This window comes from Rana temporaria, chromosome 1 (genome assembly GCF_905171775.1).
Source record: "Rana temporaria chromosome 1, aRanTem1.1, whole genome shotgun sequence".
Classification (NCBI taxonomy): domain Eukaryota; kingdom Metazoa; phylum Chordata; class Amphibia; order Anura; family Ranidae; genus Rana; species Rana temporaria.
Window position 1 is genome coordinate 431,407,469 of NC_053489.1, and position 17,891 is coordinate 431,425,359.

Consider the following 17,891-nt stretch of genomic DNA (forward strand, 5'->3'; position numbering starts at 1 on the left):
CCTATATCACCTTCACATGCACATATACTGTCAGTCCATTTAGCAGAATTAATTCTATTGTTTCATTTTTTTGACTTAGGCATTTTACTTGGGGGTCCTATGGTCACAGACCCAATTTCGATCTCTGCACTTGATTATACAAATCCCATGCATCCAAGATTTTTTAAAAAGTTGGTAGGAAAGATATTCAGCCTAGACTAGGCTTGCAGTGTCTATACCTGGAATGCAGGCTAAAGGAGAAACAGGGTTAGAACCGCTGCAGTTCTGTAATTAAACTGGGAGGGAAGCTCTGCCTTTACCTCCCCTCTCCCTCCGGCACAGATTAAGACCCTGGCAAGGCAGGTTTAGATGAGTGCAGATTAAATAGACATATCGCTGTGCTGTGCCTTCAGTTTAACCCTTTACCGAGTCCTGCTTGGATTCCGAACACGGACCATGTCCAGAAAAAAGGGAAACAAACTCTGGGTATAGTCCTTGCAACAATTTTTTCTACAGTGGTGCCTCCCTTCTCTGTTCCTCGTCTGATATCCCTTTCGGTTTGAGACACTCCAGCAAACTCTGTCTGGTCGTATCCCCCGCTCCTCTTTTTCTCTCCTTCCTATGTAGCCATTGGCAAGCACGTTCCACCAAGCAATTTATATATTTTTATGCTATTAAAAGCCAGTCAAAAAAAACAGACACTTCATCTCTTCCTCCCACCGGAGTCATTGATCACTTAACCGCATTTAATTTTTTAACAATCGTCCTTTGTCCCTCTTCTGTACTTCCTCCTGTTCCACACCTACTATGTATTTTCCCCCAGCTCTGGCTCTAGCTTTATAGCCGTCTCCTCAGCTTGCTTACCTCCCACATGCCGTCCGCGTGTGCATCCCCTCTGCTGACAAGCCTGCTTCCCGGGGGGGGGGGGGGAGGGAGCCCGCTGAGGCAACGCTGTGGGGACAGATGGAATGTCTCTATCGTTGCTTCTGCTTTTCCGGTGGGTACTGGATAGAAAAGGGTGCGGTGGGGTGAAAGTGATCACACGATCCTCTCCTGCTTCAACTTAATGGTGCTTCCGCGGGAGGCTTGCTGCGGCGTGTATTGCTCTGGTCCTTCCGCCTTTGGTCATCCGACCGTCCATTCGCACAACACTCTCCTCGTGCAGCTCATTACCCGGGAGAACTCAGAGGGGAGGGGAGGAGCCCTCACACACGTCCTCACACACGTCCGCCCATCAGCGTGGTTACTTCCCTGTTGATAAAAAAATGTGATAATTCATAGGTTAATCAAGAGATGTGTTTCCACTTTTGGATGAGCATATATTATCCAAGTTTGCCATATGCATAAATTGGTGTGCGAGTGTCGCACAGAATGCTAATTTGCTTTTCATTATGCTTTATGGAAAGGTACAGTTGTCTTTTTCCAGGCTTTTGCTTACTTTTGTTTGGTGGGAACAAAGCTGTGAGCTTTTTTTTTTTTTTTATAGATAACATGATTGTTGTCAAATGGTTGATACAGAAGTGCCCTCCATGGGTCTTTTTGTAAAACAACATTGAAGACGAGACTATGGCCCCTTTCACACGGGGCTGAATCCACTCAGCGGGGGATCGCTCTGTTTGTTGATTCCCGTTGAGCCGACGGATGACAGGTCCGTCTCTACTCACTGTGCGGGGATGGACCTTTCAGAGCCCGCTGTTCTCTATGGGAAGATTGGATGAAAAACGGACAGCATGTCCATTTTCATCCGATCCGCTGGATGGATGGCAAACGTATCCCCATTCATCTGTTTTCAGTTGATCTTGTTTGATCGAATGGCAGGCGGGTGTCAGCGGACACATCTACGCTGACATCCGCCTGCCCATGCAAGTCAATGGGTGGCACGCTTATATCCGCCTGAAAAACAGAAAGGCGGATCTTTGCAAGCCGATCGCGTGAAAAGGGGCCTATGGGTTAAGGCCAAAGACCCTGGGCCTGAAATTCATTATTTGTGGGTGCCACCACCAAATGTGTTGTGTGGTGCAAGTTTCGAAGCAGGGGAGTATTGTGTGGGAAATTCTTGTAGGTGCCAATGCATGAGTAATTTATAAGAAGACTTGAGAGCCAAAACTATATTGGTACATTTGGCAACAATTGCCCACATGGATTCTCGCTCCTCCTGCATCTTATGCCCCGTACACACGATCCGAAAATCGTACGAAAAATGCCGCTTTCGAATCGATCGTACGATAATCGGATCGTTAGTACAGAGCTTCCGAGAGCCGATCAGGACAGTTCATCCGATTTTTTTTATCCTATCGGACATGCACGGAATTTTTTTTCGTACGATGCCAGATCGTACGATTTTGGTTTAATCGGTACAGCTGTCGTTCGAAAATGCAATACAAATGCATTACAACATATGACATCACTTGCGATTTTTTATTCTGCCGTACGAGAATTTTCGGGACTTTAGTAAACTCATCAGATTCGACGTGAGATTAGCATACAAAAAAAAAAAAACAATCATTCGTCTGATATTCGGATCGTGTGTACCGGGCATTAGTTGTGGTCAGGTCTGTCCCCCATTTGTGGGTGTTTTTGTTTTGTTTTTTCCCTTGATAGCATATGTTTGGTTTTAGCTAAAAGGATACACAAGTTAATACATTTTGTGCTTACCTGCAAATTTAATTTACCCTGTTCACTGACAACACACTTTTCCTATTCACTTTTTTTGTGTTCTCCTTATAATACATGAGAACTGGATAGGCGTTGTATTATAACTGGGCAGCAGTATACAGGTCATTTATAGAAGATGCCCAGGAAATGCACTCTCATGTATACTGGATAAGATGAAATTGACTTTTCTGTTTAATTTGAATTTTACAATTATTTCTGTATCACTTTTTTATTTGTCATGTTTACCATAAAATGATATTTCCACTTAGAATTTCAGACAAAAACCTGCAAAACATTTATACATTCCTTTTTTAGAATTCCAGACAATAACCTTCCATACTTTCACAATCGACCACCTGTATGGAAACTCGTGTTGGCATCATTCTGTATTGCTGTCAGTGTATTATGGGGAGTATATCGAAATGAAGATCAGTAAGTATTAAAGTGTACCAGCCTAGAAATGTATTTTTAAAAGCCGTTTAAGAATCTGTAATAATAAAGTATTTTATCTTTTAGGTGGGCTTGGATTCTCCAGGATATTCTTGGTATAGCTTTTTGTCTTTACATGTTAAAGACCATCCGCCTACCCACATTTAAGGTAAAAAATGTTACAGCTGAACTCTAGGCAGATATAAAATTATTGATTCATCATAAAATTATGTTTTAATTGCCAGCCGTGTAAGTATCTTGAATTTTTGCTGGTATCAGCCTCCTATAGCCCCTGTAGAGCAAAGCTAGTGTGGAGAGAAAGAAGCAGTATAAGGAACCAGTTGGTTCATATGCTGACATGAGGCATACTCATCACTGTGCTGCTTCCCCATTTTATAACATATGGTATAACTTCACCTGTTTATTATATATTGTAGTGACATCATTTTCCATAATGTTTCATATGTAACAGGTATGTGGGTTTTATATGTCTTGGGCACCAATGGTTTATGCAGAAGTTGCCACTGCTGTACAAAAGTATTGCTAGCTAAGTAGCTGCAGGAGTTGCCTTCATGAACAATTGTCTGAATATAGGAAAACTATCCTATCAAACATGTCATCTTGTTAAATATGTATTTTTTTTTTTAAGTGTTAATTCTCCCTCATTTTCCCTGCAGAGCTGCACTTTACTCCTGTTCGTTCTCTTTATATACGATGTGTTTTTCGTGTTCATCACTCCATTTCTTACAAAGGTATAACTTTTTTTTTTTTTTTAATATAGTGGTTGTCTTATGGGTGGGAAAGGGGGTCTTTCATATTTCCATTCAAAATGCTTGTTTTGATCCCTTGTTGCATGTCAGTGCAGCTTATCTCCTGCAGTCCCTTTGCTGTCTATTCTTCCTGCCTAGTGACGGCTGTACGGAATTTCTCAGCACATGGCCCATGTATCTAGTGGACTCAAACTTTCCCTTCACAAGGGTTAAGTCAACAGTATTGCTCAGTGATTGAGTGCTGTTGTTCAAGGACTGTGCAGGGGTAGCGTCTGAATGCTGGAGACCAGAGCCACTGCTTTTGTGTGCAAGCAGTGGTCTGACTATCCAGTGTGCAGCTAGCACTGTGTCTTTTACTCTTGCTGTGTTACTATGTATTTAACATTACATTTAAATTAAACTGGAGGGAAAGCATATTTATTACTGTATATGCAGCCTGACTGTATTACAGCGATAAACATTGAAGCTTCAACTGGGCTGTATTTCTAGCATCTGCTTAGCCAGTTGTTCCATCTTGATGACCAATAAATGTCTTCGTTGTTTTGTTGACTAGTGTCACTGGAACTCAGAATGTGTATTTTGACATTTGCCCCTCAAACCTTTTTAAAAGTAATAATTGGGATAGGCGTACCTGTGTTTTCTTTTATAGGCCTTCGTGTTCAGGTTTGAACAAGATGATGGGGCTTAGCTCCTGGAGGTTGTGGGGCTTAAAGCTGACCTTTTTCCCCCCTAAACACAAACAATCTCTGACGCATTCAGCTCTTCAAGCTGATTCCTGAACATCTTTTAAGTTTTATATTTATATGTATGTATGTATTCAAGTGAATCCGGCAGGCTGGTTGTACCCAAATTGATAGATCAATCAACTTGGTACATTTAGCCAGCCCACACAGTTCGAATCTCGGCTGGTTCACCACCATCTATGCCCAGCTTAAGGGTCCTAGTGGGGGACTAGCGAGCACATCTAAATGAATATTTGATCAAATATAACTTAATTATCAAATACACCGAATAAGTCTCATCACTTTACCTTCAAAAATATGCATTTTTAAATTGCAGAGTGGGGAGAGCATCATGGTAGAAGTTGCTGCTGGCCCCTCAGATTCAAGCACCCAGGAAAAGGTAAGAACGGTCCATCTTTTCTATAGCATTGTAATCTATTGGCAATCTTAGCTTCTGTTGCATACATGTTTTTGGTTATGGCCGCAGCTCGAGGTAGGCCGAAGTCGCGGCCATAACGTTAGTAAAGGCCGCGGCTTCGACCAAGCTCCGGAACCACGGCCATAACAATAGGAAAGGCCGCAGCTTCGGCCTAGCTCCGGAGCCACAGCAATCCGCGGATCACAGTGTGTGCCGATGCGAAGGGGGTGACCCGTTCGGATCACGGATCAACTGTGATCCGTTGCACCACTAATGGTGAATAATAGAGTGCTCTAATGGACTGTGTGATATTTGGATCTTAATCTAGAAAAGCATCTTTGGGATGCAATGAAATGGGAGGTTTGCAGCGGTAATGTGTGGCAGACAAATCTGCCACGCTTGCATGGGGACATGCAAGCGTGGAGCCGCACACACAGGCTCCTGATGATGAGATGAATGGGAGAGAGAGAGAGGATGGATGGGAGTTGCAGAGGAGACAGCAAGAGAATGGGGAAGAGACCCAGTTCTAGTGCCCTGTCCCTCTGGTGTGCCCCCAGTGCCCTGTCCCATTTTGTTAAATTTGTTGGTAATATTTAATTTTGTAACTTGATTCTGCATAAAACATTGTCATTCCATTAGATAATCTACCAGGGCGTGTTTACGGGTGCAATTAGGCGCAGGGCAGGGTATGAATTAGGTGGGGCAACTGATGGCAAGTAACTCTTGAGGCCTGGCTAGTGGCTCAGGACTTGAAATTTTGAGCCCTGATCTACTGTATTTACATCTGTTTTCCCATAGAGATGCATTGATGTCTGTTTTTTATCCGTCAACGGATGGGATGAAAATTGGACAGATGGTCAGCATGTGTTAAAGGGGCCATACACTTGTATATTTTCAAATAAACTTTTGTACAAACGTTCATAAGAACATTCAAGTGAAAACTCTTTGTACATTTTGTTGACAGGATGAATGCTGTTCCACAATGCTTTAAAATGCCATTTGCTTTTAACATTCCCTTTTGGAATGAATTAATGTCCCAAACAACAACTGCACACACTGTTCCAAATGTATTTGTTCAAGGAAAATGTTTCCATATTCCTTTGAATTTTCTCATCACTGTGGTCAAAAATGAAGGTCAATTTAACCCTCTAATGATTAGAAAGTTAAACAAATGTATTTAAACAACTGTCTAGTGCAGTGATATTCAAACTGTTGCCCAGGGGCTGGATGTGGCTTTTTTTTATCACGTTTTTTTCTTTTATTATAACAAATTTCATCATACAATATACAAGTCCTACTGTACAAAATATCTATACAAATACATTCATCAAAGCGGAGGTCCACCCGAATGTATTATTTTAATTTTTTTTTAAAGCCAGCAGCTACAAATACTGCAGCTGCTGACTTTTAATAAATGAACACTTACCTGTCCAGCGCGCCCGCGATGTCTCTCGGCCGGCCCCGCCGCCATCCTCGGTGAGGGAATCGGGCTTCACTGCCCGGTTCCCTACTGCGCATGCGTGAGCGGCGCGGCCCATCCTGACCATCCTGGTCCCTGCTGTCTCCTGGAACCAGTGGGTTTCCCAGAAGACAGTGGAGGGAGCGTGACTCCCGCGGGAGTCTATTCCTGGAAGTGGGTGCAAATACCTGTATTATACAGGTATCTGCACCCCCCTCCCCCCTGAAAGGTGCCAAATGTGACACCGGAGGGCAGGGCCGCCATCAGGGGGGTACAGGCATTACACCTGTAAGGGGCCCGGCTTCGTCTGACCCCCACCTTTAGAAACTCGCAGCCTGCCTCCCATTTTTCTTTTAATATCATTTTTTTTTTCCGTCTGACTTTAGCAACTCGTGGCAGGAGAGAGAAGAGAAGACTTTACTTTATTTTGTTCGTCAGCACCACCCCCCCCCCCCCCCCCCCCAGGTTCTCTGCTCCAGGGGGGCCCTGCCTAAAGCTGTGTAAGGGGCCCCAAAATTTGTGATGGCTGCCCTGCCGGAGGGTTCCAAAAAGCGGAGGTTCACTTTTTGTGTGGACCTCTGCTTTAACATAAAACACAACCCCCTCCCCAATAACATATTATTCAAAATACATCTAAGAAAGGAACTTGTTAGTGTCTTATGTGTCCCAAAAAAAACCCAAGGAGTTTTTGGGAACCCTCTGATAGGAAAGCGGGGTTACCTTTACCCCTTTATGATATCATATCAGATTTAAATTAATTTTCATATTATGCCTGCTAACTTGAACTCCTTATTAACTTTTGAATTCAATGTTTTAAGTATGACTGAACTGCATGAGAAGACAGGAAACTTAAAAGCTTGTGGCTAAGAGCAAAAGAAACCACAGGCGTTGCAAAGACATGTATTTGCTAATATTTTGCAGAAATGTGTGAAAATATTATGGACATAAGATAGACTTTGGTAATATAATTAAAATATATATTTTTATCTGTCACGTACAATTATCTCTAGGCAAATTTCTGTTTTATATTATATCTGTCTCCAGGCAAACTTTGTACAAAAATATACTGTAAGATACTGTAATATGATTGGTTGATCCACGAAGGGTTGCCTCCCATGCACAGACACTAAAACCAGCCAGTATCTAATAAAAAACTGTAACTTGCTACATGATGCTCGTGTTAGTGTCTTGCTGATTACCCGATCGATCGTAGGACTCCTCGCACCCAGAGCAAAGATAGTAAAACAGAATAGGAACTTACAGGTGATCACAGGTGACCCATCCCCTTACACCTTCCCCACTTACGCACCTTCTTGCAATACATTTCCAAAACATAATTAAGAACGGAGCTTAATAGCGCCTTATAACGTGATTCTTAAAACCCCAAAAAGAAAGAAAGAAAAATAAATAAATAAAAACATTAAATTAATATAATATTCCAGATTACTATTATCGTGCCTACTTTTAATTTGGTGTTGACTTCTATAGAACCCTAACCTATCCCAACCCTTTACACCTCCTCTTCTTCCCCTCCCCCCTTAAAGGGACACTAAAGGTTCCCTTTAAAAAAAAATTACAAACATGTTATGCTTGCCTCCACTGTGCAGCTCGTTTTGCACACAGTGGCTCCGATTCCTGGTCTTCTGGGGTCCCTCAGCCACGGTCTCTGCTCCTCCCTGCAAGAACTAACCCCCTTCATGGGAGCTCTCTCCCATGGGGGTTAGTTCTTGCAGGCGCACTCCTGTGATACAGCCGTGTGTGGGCTCCAGAGCATTTTTCACGATGTAAAAAATGGCCATTAAAAATTTAGAACATGCTCTAATTTTTCACAACGTTTTTAACGTTGTAAAAACTGGTCGTGTGTGGGCTTTAACGATGTGAAAAAAACGCGCATGCTCAGAAGCAAGTTATGAGACGGGAGCGCTCGTTCTTGTAAAACTAGCGTTCGTAATGGAGTAAGCACATTCATCACGCTGTAACAGACTGAAAAGCGCAAATCGTCTTTTACCAACACAAAATCAGCCGAAGCAGCCCCAAGGGTGGCGCCATCCGAATGGAACGTCCCCTTTATAGTGCTGTCGTACGAGTTGTACGTCACCGCGCTATGATAGAGCATTTTTTTTTTCACGATCGTGTGTAGGCAAGGCCGTTTTAACGATCGGGTTGAAAAAAAGTTGTTTTTTCTAGACCATTACAAACATAGGGCCAAATCCTCAAAAGGGATACGCAGGCGGAACTGCTGTTCAGCCTGCGTATCCCTGTGCCTATCTTTGGAACTGATCCTCAGAATCAGTTTTCCAAAGATAGGCAGAAGATCCGACATCTGTAAGAGACTTACACTGTCGGAGCTTAGGATGCAGTACCGCATCCGCCGCTGGGGGCATTTTGAGTCGAAATGCCGCTTTGCGTATGCAAATGAGGACTTAGGCAGATCCACAAAGCTTTTTAGTTTTGTGTTTTCTGCGTAAGTTACGTTTTGCATGAGTAAAATTAGGGATGCTTTTACAAGGTGTAAACTAGTAACACCTTGTAAAAACATACCTTTTTTCCGACCGCCGCTATTTTTTTTAAATTTCAAATTTTATTTTTCGCCGCGTAAATTTTTTTTCCCGTCGCAATCCACAAAGCCCGACGTAACGTAATTTCGCGCGCTGCCCGTCGGGAAAAATGACGTCACACGCATGCGCAGAACGTCCGGCGCGAGAGCACGCCTCATTTAAATTGTCATCGCCCCCTGGATGAGAAGACCGCCTTGCGACGGAGGCACTTAAGTTACACAGCCGAAAATTTCTAGGTAAGTGCTTTGTGGATCGGGCACTTAGGTAGAAATTTTCCACCAGTGTAACTTAACTGCTAAAAGTTAAGTTAGGCAGGTTTTTTGAGGATTTGCCCCATAGTTTTTTACAACCCGAAAAACGGTCGTGTGTACGCGGCATAAGTGTATGTAAAATTAAAATCTTCCCCTTCTTTCAATGACATCAATCTTTTCTCCAATGCACTTCCCCAAAGGGAGGAAGTATTAGAGAAAAAAAAAAAAACCCTGCTCCCTTTAACCTCCCCCTTCCAGGCGCGTCCCCAAGCTATCCAATCTATACTATAGCACGGCACTACCCCCTAGGGGTTTACTTCACCCCTATTTCAGAGGCGTAGTATAGCTATCCTGCCCATGTATCTTTAAATTTATCTTGTTGGTCCTTAACCGTATGTATCCATCTCTCTGCTTCCATTATTTTTTCCACCTCCCTTTTCCATTCCAATATGGTGGGACATCTAGACTTTTTCCACAATCTGGGTATCAATGTCCTCGCTGCATTTAATTAGGTGTGGGGTAACACTTCTCTTATAAAACCTAGTGGATGATGGCATCCCATGAAAAAGTGTAATGGCGAGAATTCTATAGGTCTAAATGTCATTCTCCCAATGCAGGGTGCTATCTCCTCCCAGAATCCTTTAATCTTTGGGCAATACCACCATAAATGGAGAAATTAACCCCTTTGGTTGCACCCCCTCCAACAGTTAGCATCCACCAATGGATATATCTGAGCCAATCGGACTGGTGTTTCGATACCATCTAGTTAAAAACTTATAAGACATCTCTTGTATAAAAGAACCTATTGAGATTGTGTTGCCTCCATCAGCCCTTTAATTTGTTCGGAAGTGAAATTATGGACATGGCCTTTTGCTTGCCTTTATCTGGCCCTTGGTGCACTATTTCACCAACTGACACCAATGATGGGGCACCATCCCCCTACTGATACTTTTAGTGGGGGACTATGCTTCCATTAATACCAACAACGGGGCACTATTTCTTCCATTAAAACCAATGATGTGGCACTGATGTTCGGACATTTTCTAATCCCATTGGCCCTCATAAAGCCTGAATCACAGTAAACTGGACCTTTACTTAGAAACTTTGGAGACCCCTGGTCTAGTGTATACCCAGATTTAGGTTATTTATACAAAATAAAAAAACATTACCTTAGCCTTGCTGCCTTTTGGCACCACTTTGTCTCCCGTTATCTTTTACGTTTGTTTTTATTTTTTCGTTTTTTATATATTCAGTGTTTTGTGCCATACGCATTTGGGCCTTTTATTTCAGTGATTCTTTCATGATTATTTTTGTTCTCATTTAGCTCCCAATGGTCCTTAAAGTGCCAAGATTAAACTCTTCACCCCTGGCTCTGTGTGACAGGCCATTCTCTCTCTTGGGCTTCGGAGACATTTTGGTACCAGGTAAATGATTATTGTTGTTTCATGCCATTTTGAAAATAAAAAGGGACTACAAAATACGGAACTCTATTGAGCAATAAGAACAAATGAAAAATAAATGTTGTATTATGGATTTTTAAATGGCCTCTACAATTGCTATCGCTGCTTTAGTTCCTACAATATATTAGTTCCTATAATATGTTCTAGCCAAAGACTAATTAGGAATATAGCTAAAATATGAGAGCAGACATTTGGGTACAGGATGTTATAAAATTACAAAATTACGTATTTTTTGTATTATTATTTTATAAAATTTGTATTACTGGAAAAGCCTATCTTGAGAGAAGTCTAAAGGCTGTTGATAAGCTCTCCTAATGAAGGTGTTGGCTATCATGCTGACTGGCCTCCTTTTTCCCTACATTGAGTTACTGACCTGGAACAAGAACACATACACTGATCTGCCAGAACATGACCATCCACCTAATATTGATTAGGTTCCCCTTTTGCCACACCAACAGCCTTGACCTATCAAGGCATAGATGCCACTAGACCTTTGAAGGTATGCTGTGGATCCTGGCACCAAGCAGTCAGTAGCAGATCTTTTAAGTCCTGTAAGTTGTGAGGTGAGGCCTCCATGCATCGGATATGTTTTTCCAGCACATGCCACAGATGCTCCATCGATTTGAGATCTGGAGAACTTGGAGGCCAATTCAAGACCTCGAAGACACCTTCTTGCATTGCTTCGTTGTCTAGTTCTGATCCTCAAGTGCGCCTTGTTGGTGCTAATGGGTTAGTCTTCAAATTTAGGCCCCTAGACCCTAGGGCCAAGCTGTGCATACTGAGATGTGACATTTGGTTTATCTAAGACTTATTAAGTGTTCCAATAGTAGAAAATATAAGGAAAAAATTGAATAACTATGATTTAAGGCATTACATTGTTTGAGGCATTGCAGGCTTTCCCTCTTTTTCATGCACAAGTGTGTCCATGTTTGAAGACCAGCAAACAAAGCAAATATTAAATGATTAATAAAATGATTGCCAATTAAAAAAACAAGAGCATATTTGTATCCAGAGCTAAACATTTTAACTGTATGCTGTTCTTTGTACCTTCTGCAGGGCTTCTGGTGGCTTACTGTCACAGATTTGACATTCAGATTCAGTCTTCAAGGATCTACTTTCTAGCTTGCACCATAGGTATGTCTCTCATATGTCTATCTCACTATGCTCTATTCACTGTACTGAGTGAAAATAGAACTTGCTAGAGCTGACAGAAAGCAGACTCTAGACCCCTCCCCCCACCACAATATCTCATGTTTACTTGCAAGTTCACAAAAGATTTTCACCAAGAAATTGTACATGAATGCCAAAGCCTGCAGTCGTGAGGTTCATGTAAGTGTGTTTCTGGGACGAGTGAAGCCTATTAGGCTGGAGGAGGGGAGGAAATGGAGAAAAGTATCAATGTAATTGGTTTGCAAGTGCAAATATTTAAAGGGCTGATTGCAGCTGTTTACTGGCTGCAAACAATCTTTGCACCTATCAACTACCCTTTGTGGGCACTCTGGAGGAAATTTACTAAAACAGGTGCATATAGAATCTGTTGCAGCTGTGCACAGTGACCTATCACCTTCTTACTTCAGCTTGTTCAATTGAGCTTTGTCAATAAATACTAGAAGCTGATTGGTTACTATGCACGACAGCACCACATTCTGTGTGCACCAGTTGTATCTCCTCCTCTTTGTCTCACAACCCCTTAGATGCAATTTCTAAAATATTCCAACATGTTACCTTGTCATGTTATCTTTAAACTTTGTTCTATATATTTACTTGTTCTCTTTTTGCCCCTGTGCAGCCTATGGTATTGGTCTCTTGGTGACGTTTGTGGCTCTTGCCCTGATGCAGAGGGGCCAGCCTGCTCTTCTCTATCTAGTCCCCTGCACACTGCTTACAAGTCTGGCTGTGGCCCTTTGGCGAAAGGAACTCCCTATGTTTTGGACGGGCAGCGGCTTTGTGGTGAATACCTGTTTGATATGACTGTCTTCAAGAATTACTAATGTTTTAAAAACTAAATCAGATAAAGTTGAGTAACCCCTTGCAGAATTAACACAATAGGATCATATTTCTGTTATCAAATGTTAATGCTTGCGTGTGTTTATCTGTGTTAAAGTGAACCTGTCTATGAGCAAAACACCAGTGCATGACGTGTGCAGTAACTGCCAGGAACTCGGGACAAGTCGAGACCTGGCTGTTTCTGAGACTGCTTCATTACATGGATGTTTTGCTGCATGACAGCTTTTCATTAAATGTGTTAGGACTCATGCCATGATTCCAAAATTCTGCTTAATATGTCTGCCTTTTTTAAAAATGTATTTATTTTAGTAAAAAAAGGGGGGGTCTATAAACACATGTGAAAAACTCAATCACATTGCGTTTTTTATTTATTTTTCTGCTTGCCAGATGGCTCTGATCTTGGTGCCCTCCAAATGCAGGGTCTCAAAATGTATAGGGAGCTGAATGGCTCTTTCGGTGTTTGTTGTTAGGTCAATTTTTTCTAACAGGGAATATTGCCAGTATTTTAAAAGTGGAGACTGCCAGGTGACAGAAATTATTTATACAATTCCCCCTGTTCCCTGAACCTAGAATGAGCTGGATATTGAGAGTACTCTGCACCCTTCTACTGAAAAACGCACACATTTATTCAGCTCATTATATAACTAGTATTAGTCAAAAGTGTTACTTAACCCACAACGGTAAAATCAGTCTGTATTTGCAGAATAGCATGCTTGTTATACTCACTGTGGAACTTGAGGGGTTAATCCTCTGCATTGTGTAAACAGGCTTGTTTGACACTATATGGGACAGATCCTTCCCTCCTGCACTGTCTATCTTGGCAAAGCCATATAATACTGTGAGGGTAGCTGTCCTGCACATGCTCAGTTTAGTCTTTATTGCTGGAGAGAACATTTCCTGTTTCAGTTGAACTGTTTAGGTTACATCACATATGTGGGTGCGTATACAGGATATAGTGGAAAACTCGGCACTGGATAAACTGTGCAGTTTATCATGTGACCGTGGTATACAGATCAGCAAAAAAAGGTGTATAGTGGCAGTATTTAATGTAAAAACATAATTTATAAGCTGTGGGGGAGGGCAGAATAACTATTTTCATATTACTGGGTTTAGTAACACTTTAACTGGATTTAAATAATATTGAAGATGTTTCACCACAGAATGGTGACACATGTTCATAATTAATAAAACTTGTGTTAATTGTGATTAATAATACCCTCTCTGCCACTACTATATTTTATAGCATGATTTAGTAAAGTATGAAGTGTACCTTTTTGTTAATTTTCATACATTTATTCATGTCTACAATATGTCCCCGTCCCCCCCTTCAAATTCACCTGCACATGATTGGATGTTCAAAGTTACATAGTAGGTGAGGTTGAAAAAGTCCATCAAGTTCAACCTATGTGTGTGATTATAGGTTGGACTTGTGTCTTTTTTCAAGTTCACCATCCTTTAAGCGTGGATGACTTACTGTAGACTTTTTTTGTATAAAATGAAGATCACGATTGTCTCACGATTCTCAAAAATGTATTTATTTAAAGTTATTTTCAACACAAAACAGCTTATGTGGTTAAATACATTATATGTAAATCTGACAGACTGTTTACATGTTAAATTTTAAAAGCCGCAGCAAACCTGCTGACCTTACATGCTTGCTAATGTGAAAGAACAGCTCTGATTTTCACATTTAACTAAATGTGAAAATCAGAGGTGTTTTGTCACATTAGCAAGCATGTAAGGTCAGCAGGTTTGCTGCGGCTTTTAAAATTTAACATGTAAACAGTCTGTCAGATTTACATATAATGTATTTAACCACATAAGCTCCCTTGGGTGTAACAAGATGTCCGCTTGCCCCCTTCTCACTATCATTACTGTGCAGGAGTGTGGGGTGGAGCAAGATGGCGAGACAGCCGCTGCCGGGTGTACCAAGATGGCCACCGCTTCAGAGCTAGGCAGAAGCCGGGGACTTTCCTATGGCCGCACCCGAAAGTCGCGGGTCATCCAGCCTGGATATCGCGTGGGGGGGGGGGGTGAATCGAGATCGCGATTTTCTTACGATTAATAATGCAGCACACCTAAATGATCATTTGAGTAAATTGTACCAATAAGAAAACTTTGAAAAGGGGAACACCAGCTAAAGAGGGAAGTGCCGCTTTTCCACCTCCAAATGGAGATGTCTAGGGATCTCATTCAGCAAGTCCTCAAACAGCGCAGTTTTAGTATTTTTAGGTATTTTTCGTCCTGTCACTGAATAAACCCGGGTGGATATTCTGATCCAAAAGCTCTGGACCTTTTGGAGTGGACCACCAAAAATGGAACATAGCACCCTCACCCTCTGAAGCAAAGGGGTGAAGTGCCAGGGTACAATTTTGCCAGCCTTGCTGGAACCAGGTACCATCTGGACAGCACCTTGTAATTCATTTCCACCAAGGAAGTATTAAGTATTCCTCTGTGCACCATGGTTGACCACAGCACCCATACCTGCTTCCATAGCCTCGCCCAGATCTGATTTCCATGCCGTTTGGTAGGAGGGCTCAGTTCATTTACTATTGAAGAGTACATAGAGCGCCAAGATCCCTCCCCCCCCGTCCCCACGTGACTCAGGTCCGCATAAGAATTTGTTTTCAAACAAGGGCCTAGTGGTTATGTCTGATCCTATGATTAAGCGCCAACATGCGGCGTGAAACCCGTTGGGTTTTTTTTTCCTGTTCTTTCTACACTTGAAGTGACTGTATTGGATTTTACATTATTAAAAAAAGATGCCTTCAATGGTGTGCAGCCGTCCAGGACTTTTTTCTTCCTTCAAATTTGTGCAGAGCTGGTACCCGTGAGTTCATCATAGGGCGTGCGTTCGTAAAGGTCTGAGGCTTAGTGAGCGGCAATCTTTTCCCTATAATCTGATCCATACTCAGGGATTTTATAAAATTAATAATTTGATAAGCGATTGGATTCTGTCTGGGGCATTTGTAGCGCGTCCATAAAATAAGACCATTGCTTAATTCCTTTGTGATCTATGAAGTGTGCTATCCTGTAAAGACCTTTGTTAACCTACCACATGAATTGATTATGTCCTAAAGGAAAATGCAGGTTATTAATTATAGGGGCCACAGGGGAGTGGGGAGACCTCAACGGGTATAATTTTTACACTGTGTCCCAGAGACTTAGGGAGTGGGATTGGGATAAAGGAGGACTCAGAATAGCCCAACATTCTCATGTTGGGAGCCACATCAGGTGGTCTATAGGTAGTGAGGGACTAGCCTGTGCCTACAATTGTATCCAGTCAGGTTGGTATGTTGTAGAACAAAATTTGATACAGTTGTACCAATTGAGCAGCCCTATAGTATCTCAAAAAATGAGGAACTCCCAGTCCACCCTTCCACTTTAGTGCTATTGTTATATTGCAGTAGTGTAAGTGCATGTCCCACCCACTGGATGTTCGAAATAATCACACAGCCTTTGTTGAACCAGAACAGCTATCCGAGGGAAGTACGGTTTTTTTGATCAGTTTTACCAGAAAGTTTGATGGTTCAGGTGTGTAGGAGCAGCATGATAAATCTTTACATTTCTTTTTTAGTTTTAGTATGATTAACTCCTGTGTGTTTACATTATGCTACTAATCCGCTTCTGCCATTGTGTCAGGATTTTTGTTTTTAGGTTTCATGTTGTATATGTATTTTGCTGTCTTTTTTTTTTTTTTTTAATGGCTCACCTTTTCAGACCTGCATAAAATTCCTGTGAGTGTATCTTGTAGTACTGCCTACATTATATACACAGGCTGACATTTGCTTCCTTTTTCAGCAAAAAGACATTCCAAATCCTCCTCTGGTTCTAGCTCCCAGTGGCTCAGAGCCAGTATTGGAACAGCACAGTGAGAAAGAAGAACCTAACGTAGGTCAAGAATGCCATTCTGCAGAAGAACAGCAGCAAGTGGGCACAGAGAAGGGCACATTAGATACCACAGAGGAACAGACCTGCTCAAATACAGAGAGGACAGTATTAAAGCCAGAAGACCCTCTGAGCTCAGAATCTGCAAATATGGCTGAAAATAAATTTTCCCCAGATTTGGAAAGCCCTGGTGCAGATGACTTGAAAATCTCCAATAACCCAAATGCTTGCTAATTTACTACAAACTCTTCAGAACCACATTTTTATCCAAACGCAAACTGGACCACATGAATACTTGTCAAACTACAGCTCAGTATATACAAGGCCATGTAAGAACCTGAATGACAGCTTTATCTTCCAGCTACCTCCAGAGCACTCAGTGAGGCATCAGACAGCCAGTCACAGGGTGACCAACAGTGAGGACATATGAGCAAAGCTCTGCTATGGCTCTATATAATTGTTTTACGGTACATATCTCCAGTAAGGGTGGTTTGTTTTTATATACTGCAAGTTCAAACGGTTGTTCCCTGGGACCTTGCAGCAGGAAATATAGTTAGAAATCATATTTAGAAAACATGGTACTTTTTGTTAAAAAATATATAAAAATGAAATAAATTATAAAAGTATTTCAATTTTCATTACATATGCAGTATGTGTGTAAATATTTATACACACACGATTGATACTACAGTAACTTTTTCATTTATTTTGTTATGTATCTGCTTATTAGTCATTGTACAGAATATTGTGAATAAAGCTTTTTTTTTTTTTATATTCCATTCCGTCTCCATTTGTATTTGAACACTAGTGATTTGCTGCAGAAAGAAAGACTAGCTTTATAGAATACAAGACAGTACAGCGATATTTCCAGTCCATATATCAAAATATCTAGAAAACCATCCGTGTGTTCTTCAATGGTGATATATAGATGTAACATGCAGGTGATTACGTGAATCGTGAAGGACCTCCACCAGTGATAAGATTATCCGCTCACCTTGCACTATGGACCCTTAGATTATAGAAGGTCCCATACAACTTCCCTTGCGGGTAATGTTAAAGATGATTCAGGCCTTTGACGCAGTCGAAGAGACATACACGATGGAAGAACTAAGGGAAGGGCTAGAGGGGAATAGTATAAGTCAAAGTAAGAAATGGGAAGACTGGAGGGCTTTCAAGAGGTCATGGAGTTATGCTGAAAATCTGAGGGCTGACATAGGAGTTTCTGGAGAAACTTTATAAAGAGGCCATATCTGGTGAGGGGGGGGGAGGCTAGGGGGAATTAAACAGGACAGCAC

General features: G+C 41.7%; 1 protein-coding gene across 2 annotated transcripts in view; it reads left to right on the plus strand.

The window, feature by feature from the left end:
* Positions 1 to 16,910, plus strand: part of SPPL2B (signal peptide peptidase like 2B) — an 80,785-nt gene extending 63,875 nt beyond the window's left edge. The window contains exons 8-15 of one of the 2 annotated variants that reach the window (XM_040325606.1): positions 2,950 to 3,066; positions 3,151 to 3,232; positions 3,741 to 3,815; positions 4,893 to 4,955; positions 10,566 to 10,665; positions 11,758 to 11,835; positions 12,491 to 12,717; positions 16,510 to 16,599. In XM_040325606.1, coding sequence (XP_040181540.1) covers positions 2,950 to 3,066; positions 3,151 to 3,232; positions 3,741 to 3,815; positions 4,893 to 4,955; positions 10,566 to 10,665; positions 11,758 to 11,835; positions 12,491 to 12,672 — 697 coding nt within the window. In that variant the 3' untranslated portion in view covers positions 12,673 to 12,717; positions 16,510 to 16,599. Of the gene's footprint in view, positions 1 to 2,949; positions 3,067 to 3,150; positions 3,233 to 3,740; positions 3,816 to 4,892; positions 4,956 to 10,565; positions 10,666 to 11,757; positions 11,836 to 12,490; positions 12,718 to 16,509 lie in introns of both variants that reach the window. The other variant, XM_040325595.1, reaches the window with a different exon arrangement.
* Positions 16,911 to 17,891: the final 981 nt, after the last annotated feature.